Source organism: Strix aluco, chromosome 29, assembly GCF_031877795.1.
Source record: "Strix aluco isolate bStrAlu1 chromosome 29, bStrAlu1.hap1, whole genome shotgun sequence".
NCBI lineage: Eukaryota > Metazoa > Chordata > Aves > Strigiformes > Strigidae > Strix > Strix aluco.
The window spans coordinates 204,303-223,485 of NC_133959.1; the positions used below are offsets into that span (position 1 = coordinate 204,303).

The 19,183-nt window shown below is 59.5% G+C and overlaps 1 protein-coding gene and 1 long non-coding RNA gene across 3 annotated transcripts; one reads left to right on the top strand and one right to left on the bottom strand.

Moving 5' to 3' along the window:
- Positions 1–4,770: 4,770 nt before the first annotated feature.
- LOC141916309 (uncharacterized) lies at positions 4,771–8,917 on the bottom strand. The gene is made up of 3 exons (XR_012621100.1): positions 8,417–8,917; positions 6,862–6,951; positions 4,771–6,072 (listed from the first exon to the last, which is right to left on the bottom strand). It is a non-coding gene; the product is annotated as an uncharacterized LOC141916309 (long non-coding RNA).
- Positions 8,918–9,354: 437 nt separating this feature from the next.
- On the top strand, positions 9,355–18,919 carry TLE5 (TLE family member 5, transcriptional modulator). Of its 2 annotated transcripts, none has more exons than XM_074808968.1 (7): positions 9,355–9,556; positions 10,011–10,108; positions 11,486–11,549; positions 13,903–13,947; positions 15,453–15,515; positions 16,955–17,029; positions 17,656–18,919. In XM_074808968.1, exons 1-7 carry the CDS (start codon positions 9,530–9,532, stop codon positions 17,872–17,874), a joined length of 591 nt encoding a protein of 196 aa, XP_074665069.1. In that variant the 5' UTR covers positions 9,355–9,529; the 3' UTR covers positions 17,875–18,919. The 2 variants fall into 2 exon arrangements, with proteins under 2 accessions (XP_074665069.1, XP_074665068.1); XM_074808967.1 differs by having other exon boundaries at positions 9,359–9,556; positions 17,653–18,919.
- The last annotated feature ends 264 nt before the right edge of the window (positions 18,920–19,183 follow it).

The following is a 19,183-nucleotide window of genomic DNA, read 5'->3' on the forward strand; positions in this document are numbered from 1 at the left end:
CCCTCCCTAAAGCCTGAGCATGCCAGGTGATATTACTGCAGAGCAGGTGTCAGATGTTTCAGCCTCCCCCCAAATTACTTTTACAAGCTCTTCAATTGCCTGTCACAGGAAGATGCCACGAGGAGACTTGAGTTCTCTGAAAAGAGGGGGAAAGGCACCCAGATCAAACACGCTGACAAATACAGCCCGTGACAGCAATTGCTGGATTACAGTTTTTTAAACCTTATGTTTCGCATCTGGTTTGTCATGGCTGTTGTAGGTGGGCTCAGTGCACGGTAAATCAGGATAACAAACCTACATTTACCGTGATCCTTTCATCCCCTCAGATCCCAAAGCACATCATTTAATTGCACTCAACCTGCACATAGATTTCATAAATAAAGGAATGATGAATTAGCACAGCTGCTGCAGCATTCACATGAGTTACTAAGACACAATCTCCGTGTGCAATCAATCCAGCCTCATGCTTCAGTGTTTTGTCATAAATTGAGGTCAGGAAGAAATGTTCTCCCTACCTGGAATGCAGCGCTGCTAAACTAGCTGAGTACAGGAAGACATTTAAGGGTGTAGTAATCTGTCTTCCCCGTGCAAATCTCAGAAATTGTTGCAAATATTCATTTGATGGAGCTCCCATGCAGTAGATGAGCACTGATCCTGCACAGGGACAGGAGGAATGAGATGTAGGGTTGCCAGGAGAGATTATCTGCCTCACATTAGGCAGGAAGAAAGCCTGGATGATCCCTTTGACCTTAGAATTGGTATCTCATGATTCCCTTTGTCCAGCGAGGGAATCAGAGGAGAGAGGTGAGAGTCCTTGCCATGCCCACGACACACAGCAGGCCTGGTCTGGAAGCCCCCCCTCTGCCTGTTCCAGCCCCTGCTGATCACCATCAGGCTCAGTCTCTGTTTCCTATGCAGAGGGATTCAAATGCTGCTTCTGGAAACTAATTGGCCCAGGAGCCAGGTGAGTGGAGTTCCCTGAACCTCCTGACCGTGTTGTAGCTTCAAACTTCCTGTTTATCTCCCACCAAATGCCTCAGAGACACCAACCAGAGCTAAGCCCTTTTCTGGAGCCTGATGCTGCCCCAGCCCTGGCGCGGGAACAGGCGATTTCAGGCATCCTTGCCATGTGCTTCCTCATCACGCCTCAGTTGCAAAATCCCTTTCCTGCTTCCTGCAAGGAGTGTGAACCGTTCCTTGCACTTTGGCTGGTAAAAAGGATGATAATTACCCCTAATCAGTCTGCAGCAAAAACACAGGCCACAGCAGAAGGAGGGGGGGCAGCCACCATGAGGAATGGAACCCAATTATTCCAAGTCACTGATAAAACGGGATCAAAGAGGGTGGGAAAAGCTGTAAAAAGCCTGCCCTGCCCAGAGCAAGGCTCTTCTTGGAGAAAGGCCCTTTCTGCCCACAGGCCATCCCTGGCTGGGACCTCTGCACATCCATGGGGCAGTTTCTCATTTTTCTTCTTGGTATAGGTGGAGAATTTGGGATGGGGTTCATTTCTGTCTCTGAGGGCGAGCAGCAAGACAGTTTCCCCAGGAGAAGAGCATGGTAACATGGGCGTGTGGTGCAGAACAAGTGCTTTGTCTTCTGCCCAGTGGTGAGCTGCTGCGACTCTGCTGTATCCCATCCTGAGCACCTGGTGTCCCGGGGCACAGAGCAGCCGGGGCTGGGCAGTGATGGGGGCGAGGGGCAGCACTGCAGAGCGGCTCCTGGCTGGTGCCCGGCCCAGCCTGTGTTCGGGGTGGGCAGTGCTGCACTGCTGCCTGCCATAGGTCGTCCCCACTCCCTGCGAGCCCCTGCTGCCCAGAGCCCTGGCCCTGGGTGGCCGCCACTGAAACTGGGGGAGGAGAGTGCAGAGCAGCGCGTGGGCTGGGTCGGGGATGTGGGCAGAGGGGACAGCAGCAGGTCACCCCAGGCTGTCCCAGTGCCACAGCACGGGTACTGCCAGGGCACTGAGGGGGTAGCACAAGCTTTCTGCCAGCTCCGGGCGTTGTCAGCTGCTCCTTGGAGCTCAAGACAAAGAACGACCCCACAAAGCTGCCCCAGCCAGCACCAGCCCTGGCTGCTGAGCTCCAGCTCTGATCCCTCTGCCAGGCTCAGGGTTCCGGCTGTGCAAGGGAATCTCAGTGAGGAGCAGTGAAATCTGCCGAGGGATGCAGCAGCCAGAGCAGCCGTCTCACCAGGACCCTGCGCTTGGTCCAGGCTGAGTGCAGGAACCTGCACCAGACAGTGCTGCAGCAACCAGCCCAGCTTCGGGGTTCAGAGGCAGCTTCAAATTATCGCTTGAGCAGGGTGTCAGTAACTAAATTGGGAGCCTGCCTTGTGTTTGCCATCCAGAGGCTGCACCCTCATGTGGGTTCCCAGGACAGCAGCTGTAATGGGGGGGCACTAGGCAGGGTTCTGCCTCTCTGGCTGCCCCCACGCCTGGCAGGGCAGGGGAGGCCGCGGGTGGCTGCAGAGGACAGGCTCAGATCCATGGCTGGGGCTCAGGATCTGTCCCTGAGGGAGGCCAGCGGGAAACATTTCATAGGAAGATGTGAGAAATGTGGTAGTGGACGGGGGCGCATGTGCCGGGGGACGTGGCTACACCCCCGTGGGATGCAGGCACCTGACCCCACGGTCATGGCACTGGTGCCATCACCACTGTGGTCAGGACATTTCCTACCCCACCTGAGCATGGCAGGGCCTGAAGGCCGCGTCCCCACAGCCCGAGAGCCGGGCGAGGTGGCTGCTGGCTGCGACAGGGGTGGCCCTGCTGCCTCGGCCGGTGGCATGGGGGGACCTGTCTTCCGTGGGGGACCCCCACGGCTGGTTCCAGCCCTTGGCTGCAGCAGGGGGATTTGCACGGCTGATAACGGCAGAGGCGGGGAGAGTTGGGAGGTGGTGAGGGAGAGGAGGAAACAGCCTGTATGTGAAAGAGAGACTGCAGAGACAGATTGCTTATAAATCACTCCTGGGGCTGCCAAGCCCTTGCCAGGCGTCTGGTAGATTGCGTTATGCTATCTGAACAAAGTTTAATATAAAAAGCTAATAATCCCCATGATAAGAGGGGTGATAAGGGACAGTGTGGCCTTGGGTCCCACAAGAGCTGGCCTGGATGTGGCAGGGAGCTGGGGCGCAGCACCCAGCCTCCCCCACCGCCCCAGCACCTCTCGCCTCCCCAGGCGAAGCCGGTCGGCAGGCAGGGAGCAGGGGCCCCAGTCCCACCACGGCGGGTGGGTGGTGAAGGGGCGTAGGTGTCCCAGGGACGGCCCGGTCCCCGGGCCCTTGGCTGTGAGACCTGCCTCCACCCGAGCACACCAGGCCGGCGGCCGCAGGGCTGCAGAGGCGTGAGTGGCTGCATCGCAGTGACGGCTGGCAGAGGGAAGGGGCAGGTGAGAGGCTGACAGGCAGCTCAGCCACGCGGGAACCTGGTGCCCGGACACCAGCCCCCTGCCAGCCTCTGCTCTGGCCCTCGGGGACGCTGCCGGGGTCCTGCTGGCCCTGACCTGAGTCACGGGCAATGAGTCTGTGTGCGGCCCGTCACAGCAGCGTGTGGAGCCGGGAGAAAGCGGCCTCTGCCTCACGGGGTTGTGGGAATGGCCCACAGGCCACCGGGCCGAGGGATGCCGGCCCAGACGCTCTGTGGAAATGCCACCCTTGAGCCAAGCACCTCTCCTTGCACCGCAGGGGATGCTACCCCCTCCCACACCGGTCCCTGCTGAGTGTCTGCAACAGTAAAGCGCTGATGGCAGGGCGCGAGGAACCACAGAAAGAGAAACCTAAATGCAGTCCCGAGAGGCTGAAGCAAAACACGGAGTTAACCCCTGCGGCTTTAAAGCACTGGAAACCACGTGGTTCCCCATTAAAGTCAGCAGGGAAACTTTGCACAATGGTTTTGCTGCCGTGTGAAAGCCGGGGAAGTGGGGCTCGCCCCGGCAGGGCTGCGGGTGAGCAGAAGCGGGCAACTCCTCTGCCCAGCCCCAGCCCGAGCCAAGCTGCAGGGCTGGGCGCAGCAGGCACCGGCCTCGCTGCGGGCGACGATGGTCTGGGAAAGCGGGGAGGGTGGGAGAGGAGACGCCCGTGAGCACCAGCAGGGTGGCACGGGCAGGCTGTGGCTGATAGCTCACAAGCTGCCGACCACTGTGCCTGATAAAATGCCTCACAGATGTCTGAATATGGGGTGGCAGTGGGGGACGGCACTCTGCAAAGCCAGGCTTTACATCCCGGGGAGGGACTGGGATTTGTTAGCAGCTGGTGTACGGATGGCAGCTGAAGTTTAATGAGTTTGGTGGGTCTCAGCCCTGTTTCTACTGGAAAGAGTCCACAGCACTGAAACCACAACCGAGAAGCGAAGGAGGAGCTGCTGGCTGAACCTCGCCACCTCCAGTGGGGTCCTGTCCACACCGCGCTGAGGCGTGCGGTGCCCAGGGAAGCCCGAATTTCTCAGACTCAATCCTGCAAAGCTTTTGTGTCTGTGGTCAGCTTTAGGTGTTGGGACTCAAGAGTGGTCCTGAGGGGGGGTGGGCAGGAAGGAAAAAACCCTCCTTGTCTGAGGGCCTGAATTGCTGCTGTACCTTTTTTATTTCTTCCTTTTTAGCTCCAGGTAAAAGAGAGAGTATTCTCTGGGTAAAAGCAGGATCTTAGAGCCTACATTTCCATTGCAATGACAGCATGACTTTCACCTTGTGTCCAGAGCTTCAGAGAAGAAAGTGTCTGTACAGCCTCTCTCCTTGAACCAGTGCTGGAGTGGGATATAATATCTGAATAATTTACAAAGGCTCTTCATTAAACAGATTTATTTTTGGCAGCTTTGTTAGACTGCTCCTTTTAAGAACGAATAGGAAGTTGCTCTGGTCTCATTAGGACACCCCTGTACGAACCCTTCCTGCTGGGGCGGGGGACTGGGACAGCCCATTGCTCCATTAGCAATGCTAAATATAAACTCCTGGTCCCAGGGTAACCAGGCTCCAGCACCAGTGGCCAGGGGACCTGGCGAGCGAGGATGTCCCCAGGCACGCATGTCATGGCGAGCGGGAGAGAGGGCAGGATCTTCCCTCCAGCCTCTGCAGGCAGGAGACCAGCACAGGAGAGGTCCAGTCCTGCACCGGCTCTGAGCTGGAGACTGCTCCTGCTCTCCAGCCAGGCAAGCCACAGGCTTGGGCAAGCGTGGGACATGGTGAAAGGCAAAGCTCAGTGTGGACACGGTGTGGCACAGCCTGGGGGCGCAGGGCTGGGGCAGACGTGAGGCCAGCAGCCACACTGCAAGGTCGCCACACGTGCCACAGTGCCTCCCAGCCATGCTGAGGGCAGGCATGGCTCCTTCCTCCCTGGAAGGCTGATGCCAAGCGGGCTGTTGTGGGAGAGGGTAAGTGGCTCCTCCAGCCCCTGTGTCCTGGTCGCCCTGTCCTGGAGACCCCTTTGCCAGATTCCCACACCAAATCGCCATGCAGTGTCAGGCCCTCGACTAAGCTGCCCACGTCAGCAGCCAAGTCCCTGGCTGCCCTCTGTGGCCCCTCCAAAGGGTGGTCTGGCTTCCCTAGGAGTGGACACGCTCCCTGGAAACCCATCTGCAAGATCAGCCCAACCCCAGCCCAGCCCTGGCTGCAGAAAAGCCTGGCATGACCTTGCTCCTGGCCGAGGTGTTAGGGGAGTGGGGGGGGACCCATCTGCTTCAGCTGCAGCGTTCCAGCGTTGCCGTAGAACAGCCTCACAGCAGACAAATGTTGGTTCACTTGGAGAGCTCCTACACACGTGTTCAGAGCTCCCTTCCTGTGCTGGAGAAACCCCTCCTTTCCTGAGCCAGATCTGAGGTGGGCTGTGGGAATCCCCTCCTCTCACCAGGGGGTGTTCAAGGCAGGCTCCTCCACGCACTGTTTTGCTGCTGTGCTCAGGCCATACTCACCCCTGCTGACACACGCAAGGCGGCTGCTTGGGCAAGGTCATAATTCCCCCTTCTTCAGATGCAGATACATTGCCCGGCTGGAGACAGGCCCGTTAAAAGAGTCATTTACTAGGCACAGGCGAGTTTGTGTTCCCGTGGACTGGGATTTGCCAAGATTATACCATAAATTAGTGTGTTTCCTGGAAGAAAGTAAGGAGAGGGGAAAAAAAAAGATAAAATGGAACATTTTGTAGCCAACATAAAAGCCAATAAAGGAACATTTCATTTCCCGCTTGGAAGGGAGCGCCTGCGAGCTATTGCAGAGAGAAGGGACAGCAGCGCAGTGTGAGCAGGGCTCCCGTGCTTCCGCCGTGACCAAGGGAAGACTCGAGATCCACGCTCCTGTCGCCCCCGCTGCTGGGGAGCCCGGCTGGGGCCAAAGCTGCCGGCAAGCTGGCAGGGTGCTGCCCAGCCAAGAGGCACCGCCAGCCCTCTCCGCAGGCCGAGGTCCGAGCCAACGAGGGTGCGTGCTGCTGAGCCGAGGGAAGCTCCGTACTGCCAGCCTGGGGCCCGGGAAGAGTGCCTCTGTGTCGGCTTCTGGGAAGTTCAATCTGCTATTGTAACCACTATTGTTGTTTAAAGAAGTTCATCAACCACAGGGAGAGCCTGGTCCCGTCCGTACCAAGGACAAACGCCTCACGGCTTTGGCAGTGCCATCACTAGGAACACCTGGTGTTTCAGGTTGCTATGTGGCAACTTTGCTGCTTTATCTCAACTGGAAAAAACTTCATTTGAGTTAAAGAAGAAATTGTAATATCTAGATGAGCAATGAAGGGGTGAGCTGCAGAAGGAGAGCAGAGGTGCTACCTGGCTTGGCAAGCAGACAGATATTCCTGAGTGTCTCACAAAAGTACGTACACAGGTGCTGAAAGGCAGCCAGCACTGGGTAGAGAACGTGCCTTTGGCCCTGGCTGCCCTCCTCATCTTACCTGAGGGGACTGGTAAGGCAAGACACACGCTCCGGAGATCTCATCGCACAGTCTGTCCTGCTCTGCACCACGACCAACCCCTGCCACATCCTGGATGGGGAGATACTAACAGTCAGCAATCGCTCTGCAGGCGCAGCACGGCAGATCATCCCCCAGCGCCTCTGAGTGGGCCAAGACTGTAAGATGGGAGAAACAACCTGCCGTGTATTTAGGGGCCATCTCTTACATGCATGTACATGTTGCACAGGGCAGTTGACATTGTGGTTTAGGTCTCTAGCTGCTGCAGGAATACACATAATCTGTTCTTCCAAACTAGCAGTAAACGTGAGCCTCCCGACCCACACATGCGCTCAAAGGGGTTTTTCAACTAAGAGGACTAACTTAGAACAATACGGGAGCCCTTCTGCAAGCAAAGAGGAGCAGTCTGAAGAGCGCAAACCCCACGGGCAGCGGCTGTGCAAGAGGATCCCAAGCTCCGGGTGCTCTCAAGCTCAGGCTGAGCTGGCCCAACCCAGATTCTTCTCAGTGGCCACACGCATGGGCTCACAGTGGCCAACCTTGCACCAGCACTCCCACTGCAGAGCGCAGGAGAGCGCCCACAGCCCCCGATTTCCAACACGTGATTCCAAGTACAGCATTTGCATGCTGCACGTTTCTTCTGCACTTAACATAATCATCTCTGTTACAGACACCTAATTCCTGTAATGGAGTGGGGACCATCACCTGCAAGGCCGGTCTGTTCTGTGCCGGGGGCCAGGGATGGCAGAGCTCTCAGCCCGGGCACTGTCTGTCTGAATCATCACGTAGCTGAGGGCAAATCCCTTCTGCATCCCATTGTCCCTTCCTTCCCCCCACGCAGCAAGGTGACAAGCCTGGCAGGGAACAGGGGCTGTGCTCCAGCCTTGCTCCACGCAGAGCTCAGCCTGGGCTCTGCAGGGAGGGGGACAGCAGGGACCCGGCCCGCTCTCCCGCACACACCGACTACAAACTGCATCCCGCTGCCCTTGTGCAAAGCCCACGCCGGGGTGGCTCAGTTTCTCTACATGTGAAAAGGGGACCAGGATGCCGATGCGCTGGGAGGAGACTGTCTACCCTGTTTTCCAGCCCTTATTCTGCAGGGACATAAAGCCTGCCTGCACTATTAATAATCCTTGGCATGAAGCTGTCACAGTTTTCACTAATATGGAGATGTTGAAGTGAAAAAGCTACTGCACAATATGCAGGAGGTGTCACAATAACTCAGCTGCTATATTGTTCTCTTCAAAAATAAATACCACAACAGCCCAGCCCGCAGTGCTGGAGTCATGACGTGTGGGGTTTTATTTTTAATCAGAAAATGTACTGATTTTTAAAGATAGACAGAGAGCAGCATCTGCAATTGATGAAAGCTCCCTGTGCGCTCACACACGCCAACCGTGTCCCTGCCCGTTGTGCTCAGGCTGGATTCCAGGGACCCGATCCCGCCCCAGCTCTGCCACATCTGTGTCTGTGGCTTGCAAGAGGCCCCATGGCAACAAAGTTCTTCCAGCAACAAACTCTGTGGCTAAATTCGCACCTCTCTGCTCTCTGTGGGGACGCAGTCGATCCCCCAGGACACCGACTGCTGGGTCTGATCCTCAGGCAGCAGGTTTAGGACCACAGTTTGCACCCAGGGCAGAATTTCCCGTTGTCTGGAGATGGGAAGTTTGTCTGGGGCCAGCTGCAGGTGAACTCCCTCGCCTTTGCTTTCCCTGGTGAAATAAAGGAAAACACCACCCTGGGTGAACAAACCCCGTTCCCGGCTAGGGCAGGGGGTGACCACGAGTCGCGTCCTCGGGACGGATCCTGCCCCGCCACAGCGGGTTTAAGAACCGGGACAGAGCCGGGTGCCGGCAGAGCCCCCCGGAACACCGCGGGCTGGAGGGGCCGCGCCGGGAGCCACGGGAAGCCTCTTCCCGGGCGGGCCCGCGCCCTCCCGTGCCAGAGTCCAGGGCGAGAAGCAGCATCGCGGCCCGCCCGGGGCTCCCCGGCTGGGCCCGGGACAGCGGGGACCGGCCGGGGCCCCGCAGAGCCCGCCCGGCGCCGCTCCCGCCCCCACCGCGGCCCGGGGCGAACCCACGGCCCCGCCGAGGGGGGCTCGGCCGCGGGCGGCGGCGGGGGGGGCCCGGGGCGCGACTTCGGGAGGGTGCGGGGGGGCCGGGCCGCGCCGGCGGGACCGCGGCGGCCGGGGCCGGGGCTCAGGGACCGGCCCGTCCCGGCGCAGCCCCGCGCCCGGCGGCGGGGCGGGGGAGCCGGGCGGCCGCGCAGGGCCCCGGCCCGGGCCCGGTCCCCCCCGCCCGCCCCCGCGGCCCGGCCCGGGCCGGTGCCCGCGGCCGGCGGCGCGGCGGGGGCGGGGACCGGCGGGGGCGGGGGCGGCCGTGGGCCCGCCCGGCCCGGGGAGGCGGCGGCGGCAGGTGGTGCCGAGCAGCCGCAGGACGGAGCCGGAGCCGCAGCCGCCATTAGACAATAGGCGCCGGCGGCGGGGCGGCGGGAGCGGCGCGGGGCGAGCGGCGCGGCCGGGGCGGGGCGGCCGGGACGGCCGGGCCCGGCGCGGACAAAGGCGGCGGCGGCGGCGGCGACAGGGGTAGCCGCGGCGGGAGCAGGCGGCGGCACCGGGCCGCTCCGTGCGGGGGCCGAGCCGCAGCCTGACATGATGTTTCCACAAAGCCGGCACTCGGTACGGCGCGGCCGGGCACCGGGGGGCGGCGGGGGCTGCGGGCCTCCCCGTAGGTGGCGGCCCCGGCGGGGCCGAGGCAACCCAGCGCCTCCCGCCGCCGGCAGCGACGGGGGCGGGGGGTCTCCCCGCGCCGGAGGAGCCGCCCCGGCCGGCGCCGAGGGGCGGCGGGGCCGGAGGCAGCGCCCGGGGGAAGGGCCCGGGCGTCGGCGGCCCCCACGGGTGACCTTGGGCGCGTCCCGGGCCTGGGCGCGCCGGCCCCGCGGGGCTCCTCGCCGGCTCCTCGGGGCGCCCGCCGGGCCTCTGGCCGCCGGGCCCGGCCCGCTCCCACGGGGTTCGGCCCCCGGCGCGGGGCGGAGCGGCCCGGGCGGGCTGGGGGCCGCTGCGCGGGCGGGACGGGCCGGCTGCTCGCCCCGGCTGCTCGCCCCGGCCCCAGCGCTGTCTCCTCTCGTTCAAGGGCTCCTCTCACCTGCCGCAGCAGCTGAAGTTCACGACCTCCGACTCCTGCGACCGCATCAAGGACGAGTTCCAGCTGCTGCAGGCCCAATACCACAGGTAGGTGCGCGGCCCGGGCCAGCCCCCGCCGCCAGAACCGCCCCGGTCCCGCCGCTTCGCCGTGCAGGGCACAGGGCAGCGCCGGGGCAGGCTCGGGGCCGCCGCGGCTGGAGCGGGGCCGCGGGCCGGGGCCCGTCGTGTCGGCTGGGCGAGGAGAGCGCGCCTCGTCCTTCCCTCGGAGCGACGCTCGCCCGGGGGGGCTTTGCCAGGCCGCCCGCGTCTTGCTGGGAGTTCTCCTCGGTTCTTCTCGCTGGCTGCCATTCTTGGACGGTGAATGCTGCAGGGAGCACTTAAATCCAAAAGCTTCCGCTTTACTGCGGGTGTGTGGAAATACTTCTGCTGACCTGTGAGCTGGCTTGTGACGCTCTGCTGCTTTGTGGGTGTGTGTGTCTGAAATAAACGTGAGGCTCTGGGGGTGAGTTGGCGGGGCGATGCCCCTGCCGCGGCCCAGCGGGCTGCAGGCGCTGCCTGCGGCTCATGCCTCGGTGCCATGCGGCTGCCGCTTCCTCGCCCACCTTCCCCCAGCCGCGGCTCCGCCAGGTCACAGGTTTGCAGCGGTGTCGCTCTGGCAGAAGCAGGCAGAAAGACTGCTGGGAAGTGGCTGTTTCCTGGTGCCCCCGTGTCTCTGGGCAGTGCCAGCAAGGGAGCAGGGGAGCCCACGAAACATGCCCGCTGGAAGGGAGGTTGTCCCCCCCCACCCCGCTCCACCCCCTCGGACTTAATCTGCTCAAGAAGAAGCAGGTTTTGTGTAGGTGAAGCTGTTTCTTGTTTGAAACATAAAACCACAGCACATGCCGGCTGCAGTTGCTCGGCTGGTGAGTTGGAGTCTCATAAAACACTGGGAGCTGCAGCACTTTCTCTGAAGGGTGTGAAGAACCTAAGGGAGAGAAAAAAATCCTTTCTTCTGGAGGGATCTGCTGCACTTGGGCCTCCCCCCACCATCCAGAAATGGATCTGGCTTTGGTTTTGAAGTTGTATCGGAGCATCCCTTGAGCGCTGCAGACAGGCGGGTGCTAGAAGCCGTCCCCAGCTGCCAGTGACCAGCCAAGGGAAGGCAGACCCCTCCTTGGGCGGCCCCCTCTGCTTCTGCCCAGCTTTCTCTTCCCACCAGAAGGATTTTCCTGGGGGAGGCGGGTGTCCAGCTGGTGGATGCCTTTGAGTTACTTCTCCGGAACGTGAGCTGAGAAGGGAGCAGGCTCCCAGGTTGCCGCTGTGCCAGCCAGTGCAGCCCGGCTCCAGCCGCCCCTCAGGGTCTGGACGGTGGTGGCCGAGAAGGCGGCCTGGCCAGGATGGGGCCCTGCAGGAAGCAGCTGCTCTGTGGTGATCAATTCTCTCACCTCCTGTTTGTGGTTTTCTTACTGTTTTCTGGCTTTTCAGCTTGAAGTTGGAATGTGACAAACTAGCCAGTGAGAAATCGGAGATGCAGCGTCACTACGTCATGGTAAGGACGGGCCCGGCAGCTGATTGTGGGTGGGGGCTCCGGTGCTGAGCAGGTGCCTGCGCCCGGGTTTGGCCTGGAGGGAGCCTAAGCGGCAGGTCTCTGGGCAAGGCTGGCATTGGTTTTTCTGAAAACGGGGCTTTTCTCATGTTTTGTGTTGTCTGCATGCAGTGGATGGTTGAAATGAGGGGAAGTAGCAGGGAATTGTTGGACATGGAAAACTGACGGGCCCAGGGGCTGACTGCTTGCTGGGTGGCGATGGGGCACAGCGGCCGACCCCTGTGCCCTGGGGGAGGCAACAGCTCTCGGGCACCCGAGGAGGAGCTGCAAGGTCCTTGGGACCCCGGGAGAGTCATGGCCAGTGAAAGACAAAGTGGTGCTCTGAGAAGGCATGAAGCTGGGAAACCCCACGAGCCTGGTGGGAGTTGGAAGGAAAAAACAGCTGCTGTGTGAGAGCTAAACCCTCTGTACCTTCCCGTGGCCCCGGCAGCCTTGCGGAGCTGCAGTGCCAAGTGCTGGCGTGTCTCACCGGTGTGTGTGTCCTGGCACAAAGCATGCACATCCCAGTGTGGCGCCTGCTCACGGCACGAGACGTGGTGCCACACGTGGGCAGCAGGCTCAGCCATAACTCTAAAGAGAAATCTGCCAGGAAACAGCCATGCTCGTGCAGGCAGGGTGACGGTTTGCCTGCCAGGTAAAGCCTCGGTCTTCCCACACGGGGAAGAGCCCTGCAGCAGTGGGGAGGGATGCTGGGCAAGGCTGTGGTTCCCTTCCTGTCAGGGAGTTAACAGGAGGTTGTGATACTGTCCATAAAGATGAGCTGGTGCCTGCTTGCCAGCTGCTGCACCTGCCCTGGAAGGAAGAGATAAGATGTAGAAATTAATACAGCAGCTCTTCAGAGCTGAGTTAGGACTTTAGAACCAGGAATAAGGGAGCTGGCCCATCCATCCTCCTGTACTGCCTGTGTGTCCAGACTCCGCGGCTGTGGGGAGCCGGGTGTGCTCGGCACCGGGGACGAGGTTACAGCTTTCCTTGTCTGCCAGTGGGGAAGTCTGCCCCATCCTCACTGGTCAGCGAGTGCTTCCTGGGCCTTGCAGCCTGTGTGGAGATGCTCATCTCCAGGTGTGGCTGAGATTTTTTTTTTTTCCCCTTAATGCTGACAGTCACTGTAATTGATTCATGTTACCATCAGCAGGTCGGCGGCAGAGGGGAAGGGCTATTGCTCTTGTGCAGCGCTGGAGGCTCTGCAGGCACGGCAGCTCCTGCCTTCTCTGTGTGCTGAGCTGGAGTCGTGCAGAGCTGCTGTCGCTCCCTGCCACAGCGAGTCACGGGGAGCGAAGAGGAGGGTTTCTGTGAATGTGCAAAGCTGCTACAGCTGCTCTGATTTTTGAATAAGTCACAATTAGCAGCTTGGGGGTCGGGCTCCTGCTTCCTGCTCAGTCTTTAGAATGCAAAGAAGCCTTGAGAGCCAGCCGCGGTGTTGGAGCAGGCTGAGATCATGGCGATACCAAGCTGGGTGCTTCTCAGACTTGTGGCGTCGGTACCAAAACGCCAGTGATCTTCTCCTTGAATTAAATGAGCGCAGATGTGGATTTTTCCTTCCCTTCAGAAGAATCAGGATTGCAGCCTGCGAGCTGAGCGAGGAGATTTCTGAACTCAAATATCAGCCTTAAAACAGCTTCTTCCATGGGTCAGGAACTACTTTCTCCTGCCAATAGATTGTAGCTGCCTGTTGCTGCTGCGTGAGGGTTTTCTGGGTGGCTTTTTTGGTGGTTGTTTTTTTTTTTCCACATAGCTTCTTCCCAAACAGCAGGAGCTGTGTGCAGCTGGATGTGTTACTTGCTAGATGAAGCCCAGTTGTGATCTCTTCCATTTGCTGCTGAAGCAGCCCTGTGGGCTTTAGGATATTGGCCAGGCAAAGCTTGTAGAGTCACACTGCCTCTCTTTTGGCTGTGGATGTGGAAGTCTGTGGAGCCCTGAGCCTTTTTCCAAGTTTGAAGCAGCATCACTTGCTCTCACCTTGATGCAGACTGCGGAGAGGTGTCCGTGAGGAGTCTGGCACGGGGCCCAGTCGGCAAGTTCCCAGGCGTCCATCTGCAGCAGTGTGAGGCTGGAACAGGGTGGGCAGGGAGCGCCTGGGCTCTAGGTGCTTCTGCCTTAGGCCTGGAGAGGGTCCCTGTCTGGGCTTTTCTCCTGCTGTCTTTGTTTCCTAGGGCTGGCCTCTTCGCTCCTTCCATCCTTGCCCAGCCTTTGCTAGGAAAGCAGCAGTAGTTCCCAGTGCTGCTGCATGGAGCCACTTTACGTGGTGGAGACCTGACTTACCATTTATTTTGTTCCCTTCTCTCCTGCTCTACAGTATTACGAGATGTCCTACGGGCTGAATATTGAAATGCACAAACAGGTAGGGGAAGGCATTTCCAAGTGCTGTAATTCCTGGGGAGGGTGAGTTGTCTGTTGTGCTTTGCCCTTGTCACTTTAGTGGTATTTCAGGAACTAGAAATGCCATGAATCTGTAAATGTCAGAGCTGCCTCTGAAATGCTGGGACCCCCCCAGCTCTTGGGATTGCAGTGCCTGGACTGAGGGCTCCCACCCCAGGCTGCAGGCGCGCTCTGGTTCTCCCCAGGGCCCAAACAGGTATTTGAGCACCAGACAAGGCAGGGTCTGGAGCGAGTGGCAGCTCAGAGTCGGTCAGCAGACACAAACCTGGGGTGGAGGGTGGGAGATGACCCTGGGTCCCCCCGGATGGGTTCCTGGCCCTGCCACCTTCCCTGATGCCCAGGAAGGCTTGTGGTGATCACCCCAACATGAAAAACACCTTTGGCTCCCCCCAAGCTCTTGCTGCAGTCAGGCCAGAGAGCACTTCTCTCAGGCTGTGGTTAGGTAACAGGATGGCAGACCTCCTTGTGATGGAGACTCTGCTGCAGCCTGGATAGGTTTGTTCATTACCCTCACTGGTGGTTAAGTTGTTAATTATCCCCAGTGGCTAATTACCTGTGCTGTTAACAACATGAGCCTCCTCTGAGCCTGACTCTGTCTGGCTTCAGCTTCCTGTCACAAAGTCATCTGTGTGTCGTGGCTCAGTTATAAGCCTCTTAGCACAATTCTGCTCCCCACAAAGACACTTGGTGCCTCTGATCCCATCGCCCTCACTGGTAAGCCCCTGAGACTGGCTTCCGTGGGAAAACCTGCATCTTGATAAAGGATCTGAGCCACGAATCCTCGCTGCTGTCCCATGAATTGTCTTCCAGCCCAGTCCACTCCCCTGTGGCGCTGGTTTCGGTGCGTGCCTAAACCCTTTGGCTCTGGATTTCTTTTGACTCCAGTGGAAAGTGACTTGCAAAGGGCTTGTAGCTTTACTCTTTCCCAGCATTTAACACCCCAAAAATTGTACCTGCCTGTATGAGGCTAGTGAAGAAGCTGTCCAGTCCCTGTGGTCTCCCTGGATTGCCCCAGGTCTGCAGCTCAGCTGCAGGGAGGCTGGTGTGGGCAAGTGCTGCTCTGGGGCAGGGGGTCCCTGGGGCAGAGCAGGGGTCCTGGCGCAGGCAGCACCTGTGCCTGTCTCTGTCCGCATGGCAAATGTAATTCAGCACATCCCCACCTGGGTCTATAATAAGTTTCCTCTCTGGTTGCTCCCAGTTCATTAAATGAACACTGGAGACCTGGGGAGGGAAGAGAATATTGAAAACCAGCTCTTTGCAGCCAACAGCGTTGATTCATTCAGCTCTGTAGGGAGGGGCCTTGGGGGTGAGGTGACCCTCGCCCCCCATGGCACCAGGACGTTGCCAACATCTTTCTGGGGAAAGTGGGTTTTCTTAGGGCTGTGTGGGGACTCGGGCCCTGCCTGGGGAGCGGGGACAGCCTCAAGCTGTCTGATGCCTTTCCTCTCCGTTCTTCCCACCTTCTAGGCTGAAATCGTCAAGAGGCTAAATGGGATTTGTGCGCAGGTTCTGCCCTACCTTTCGCAAGAGGTGAGTCCCCTGGCTCGGCCTCGGCTCTGGCTCGGGGGAGCGGGGGCCTCCATCCCGCCATGGCCCTCCGGCACCTCCTTGCCCCTGGTCCAGGAAACCTGTTGCTTGCTCCTGGCCCCTGCACAGGGAGAGCCCTTCAGGACAGGTTTGGCCTGGGGGCAGCCCTCCAGGTGCTGTGCGGTGGCCGATGCGCCCACCCATCCATCCCCTCTGTTGGCTCTGGACAAAGATGGGCTCTGTTCTCTCCTGCCTGAGATTCCAGAGTCATTGGCCACTTCTGCAGGGGTGGTGGGAGCTTTGGGTGGCTAATTGGGGGAGGAGGGCATTTAAAAAAATACCTCCATATGGCTCCTCCTTGAGATCTGGTTCGTCTGCCTCATTAATTAATGTGGCTGATGGGCTCCTCCCACTCCCCTGAGAAATTAATTGGGAGGGCTTGGGAGTTGCTGCTTGAGGCAGGAGGAAGATGAAGCACTTCTGGTGCTGTGTTTGTCCAGCCCCCCACAGAGCCTCATGGAGGCTGAGCCCTACGGCTGATCTCATGGCTGGTTTTTTGGTCAGGACTAGCTGTGGGATGGAGGCAGTTTCTCGGTCTGGGTTAGTTGTGGGGTTGGTGGACAGGCTGTTTTTCCTACCCACCTGTTCTCGAGGAGGACGAAGTGGCTTGCTGATCAGAGCTGCCTAATAACTAAGCCACAACTAAACCTTTTGCATCTTAATGCAACCCCTTCCCCCTCCCCAGCCCTGTCCTGCTGCCAAGATGGAAAGAAAAATCCACTTGCTGGAGTGCAGTGGACAGGCCTGGCAGCCTGGCATTTGGAGACCTTGTGCTCTTAGAGGAGCAAGTACGGTTTTCCTTTTTTTTTTTTTTAGCACATGGTACAGCTGTTTTTCCCTGCCTGTGTTTGGAGCAGCCATGCTAGGCTCTTTCATGGCAGCGTCTTCCAGCTGCTGCAGTTGGGACCTGGGATGCGTCCCAAGGAGTGGGAAGCTTCCCAAAAGCTGCTGATTTTAGGGCTTGCTTTGCTAATTAGGGGGTCCTGCGTTGTGTCGGGTCTGGGTAGGAGTGGGGAGGCAGGGTAAGAGGCATGGCCCTCCCTTGGAGCTCTTCTGGCCATGGATCCCTGGGCCTGAGCAGAGCAGGACAAGCGTGGGAGTAAGAGGAGACCTGCTTAACCCTGTGGTGAGGAACTGGCATGAGACAAGCATGTCTCCTTCCCTGCTTTTCACTGCCATGGGCCTCAGTGGCATCAGGTCCTTGTCACAGACGAGGTGCGTGCAGGGTCCTCAGCTGTGGGGTGAACCAGCCGGCTCAGCGCCGTGACAGTGCTAGCGGCTGAGGTAACGTGTGTGTGTCAGACCTGGCGGGGATGGGTCCCTGCTCTCCTTCCCCGTGATCCTAGCAATGACCCCAAATCCCTCTGTTCTCTCCACACCAGCATCAGCAGCAAGTCCTGGGAGCCATTGAACGAGCCAAGCAGGTTACAGCGCCAGAACTGAACTCCATCATCCGTGTACGTGATGCACGTTTAGTTTGGGTTGGGAGGGACGGGAATTCGTGCCTTTGGCCTTCGAGACAGAGCTGGCCGGGGGCGTCGTGACCTGGGGACGCAGCCCGTGTGCTGGGAGCAGGCTGCAGCCCTGCTGGGATGAGGCTGAGTGCTGGGCTGGCCCGTTTTCTCTGGGCTTGTTATGGCGTGGGCCGGGGTTTGCAGGGGAGCACGGGCTCCTGCTCTGTCCCAGCAGGGTGCAAGGAGAGGAGCTTTGGTTTTGAGCAGGAACTGCAGCAGCTCCTTGACATGAAGACACCATCTGTTCTGGGTCAAGGTCGGGAGGGCTTTAACCTCCTCCTTGGAGCATGCCAGAGTCTGAGGCCAGATGTCCTGTGGGCTAGGGGCTGTGTCGTGCCGGGGACACGCTCTTGAGTCTTGAGGCTGTGGCAGCCCAAGGACTCTAGAATCTCTTCCACCGCCTGCCCCGAGGCTGCAGTGCTCTCCAGGACCCTGAGGTCCCTGGTTGAAACTTGGCTGCTGGCACAGTCTGTCTTGGCAGCCCAGACCCTTGGGTTGGGGTCCAAGGGCACTCAAAATGACAATATCCTTCTCCTGTTGTCCTGTCTGTCCATCGTTCTCTACAGCAGCAGCTTCAAGCTCACCAGCTGTCGCAGCTCCAAGCCCTTGCTCTGCCTCTGACTCCGCTCCCCGTGGGCCTCCAGCCCCCGTCCCTCCCTGCCGTCAGTGCCGGCACTGGGCTCCTCTCGCTCTCAGCCTTGGGCTCTCAGGCTCATCTCTCCAAGGAGGACAAGAACGGCCATGACGGGGATGCCCACCAAGATGACGACGGGGAGAAATCGGATTAGAGTGAATGGGGGGCCGGGGGGAGGGGGCTGTCTGGGGGGTGGGGGAGGCGGGTTGATGCAAGATGCAGTATCTCTCTGTAGTTGCTGTGCAGCAGAATCGCGGGGGCTTTTGTTTGGTGGCAGCTTGCCAGGCCTGTTCCCATGGGCAGCAGTGCCTGGGGGATGCCCCCACCGCCGTCCCTGCGAAGGGGCTGCTCCGCAGCAACGCAGGCGCCGTAGCAGTAACCGTGTGGCCGATCGTGCTCTCCCTGTGCCCAGCCTGGCTTCCCCGTCCCTGCTTCCACTCCCTCACAGAGCCGAGCCAGAGCCTGGCTTGGGCTGCTCCGGGGCCGCTTGCCCCCCGGCTGTCCCAGCTCTTCGGTGCCACGTGGCTCCCCCCTGCCCGCTGCTCCCCCCTTGGTATTTAAAGATGCCCCTTGATCCTGACGGTTTCTGCACAACTCCCTGCTGGGATCCCTGCCCGGAACCATCTCCTCCCTCCCCAAGCGCTCTTGATCTCCTCGTGTCACCCTGTCCCTGCCCTCCCCGCACCCCTCCTGCACTAATACCAGGCCGGCACCTCGCTGTTCTGCATGTATCTGTTCTTAACCAGTCCTGCGGCAGTATGATGCGCTCTGGCCGCGGGGGCTTCTCCTCGGCTGCTCCTTGGCCTCGGGCTGAGGGGGAGCCTCGGCCACCCGCTCCCCCTTGGCATAGCACCCAGCTTCGGGGGGCTCGGGTGGCTGGGCGGGGGGGCAGGCAGACTGAGAGCCTTTCCTGGTCCTCCCCATCCCTGCGCTCCTGCCCCCGTGTAGAGGATACAGCAGCTTTCTCTGTTCTTATCTCCGTGCGCTAGCGTGTCTTCTATAAAAAACAAAAATGGAACAAAAAAAGAATAAAACTAAATAATAATCTGGTGTTTGTATATAGTCCTTTAGAAAGATCTTGTTTTGCTTTTTGTGTTTAATCACTTGACCTATAATAAGAGGAACTGAAAATGCTGTATCGAGGACGTACAAGCTGTGCCTTTCAAATAAAGAAATAAGAAGGTTGGTTAAAACCGTGACTTGCTGCCTACTTTCTTGTTGCCTTTGGGATGGCTTTAAAATACTTCCCTCCCTCTCCTGCCCCCCAGATAGGGGAATCAGCGGGGGAGAACAGGTAGCTCTGTTGGCTAACACTGGACTCTACCTCGGGCTCCCCGCAGGCTGGGGGAGGTCTCTGGCAGAGCTGCCCTCCCTCCTCTGGGTGAGTGTGTCCCAGACCAGCCCCTGCCTCACCCCCTGCCCTGTGCTGCCCTTCCTGGGAGGGGGCCCCTCTCTGGAGGCTC

Excerpts from the sequence above, each read along its gene's own strand:
- TLE5 (XM_074808967.1), top strand. The coding sequence starts at position 9,530 with ATGATGTTTCCACAAAGCCGGCACTCG. Across the intron at positions 10,109-11,485 it reads CTGCAGGCCCAATACCACAG|CTTGAAGTTGGAATGTGACA; the intron begins GTAGGTGCGCGG and ends CTGGCTTTTCAG. Across the intron at positions 13,948-15,452 it reads ATATTGAAATGCACAAACAG|GCTGAAATCGTCAAGAGGCT; the intron begins GTAGGGGAAGGC and ends CCCACCTTCTAG.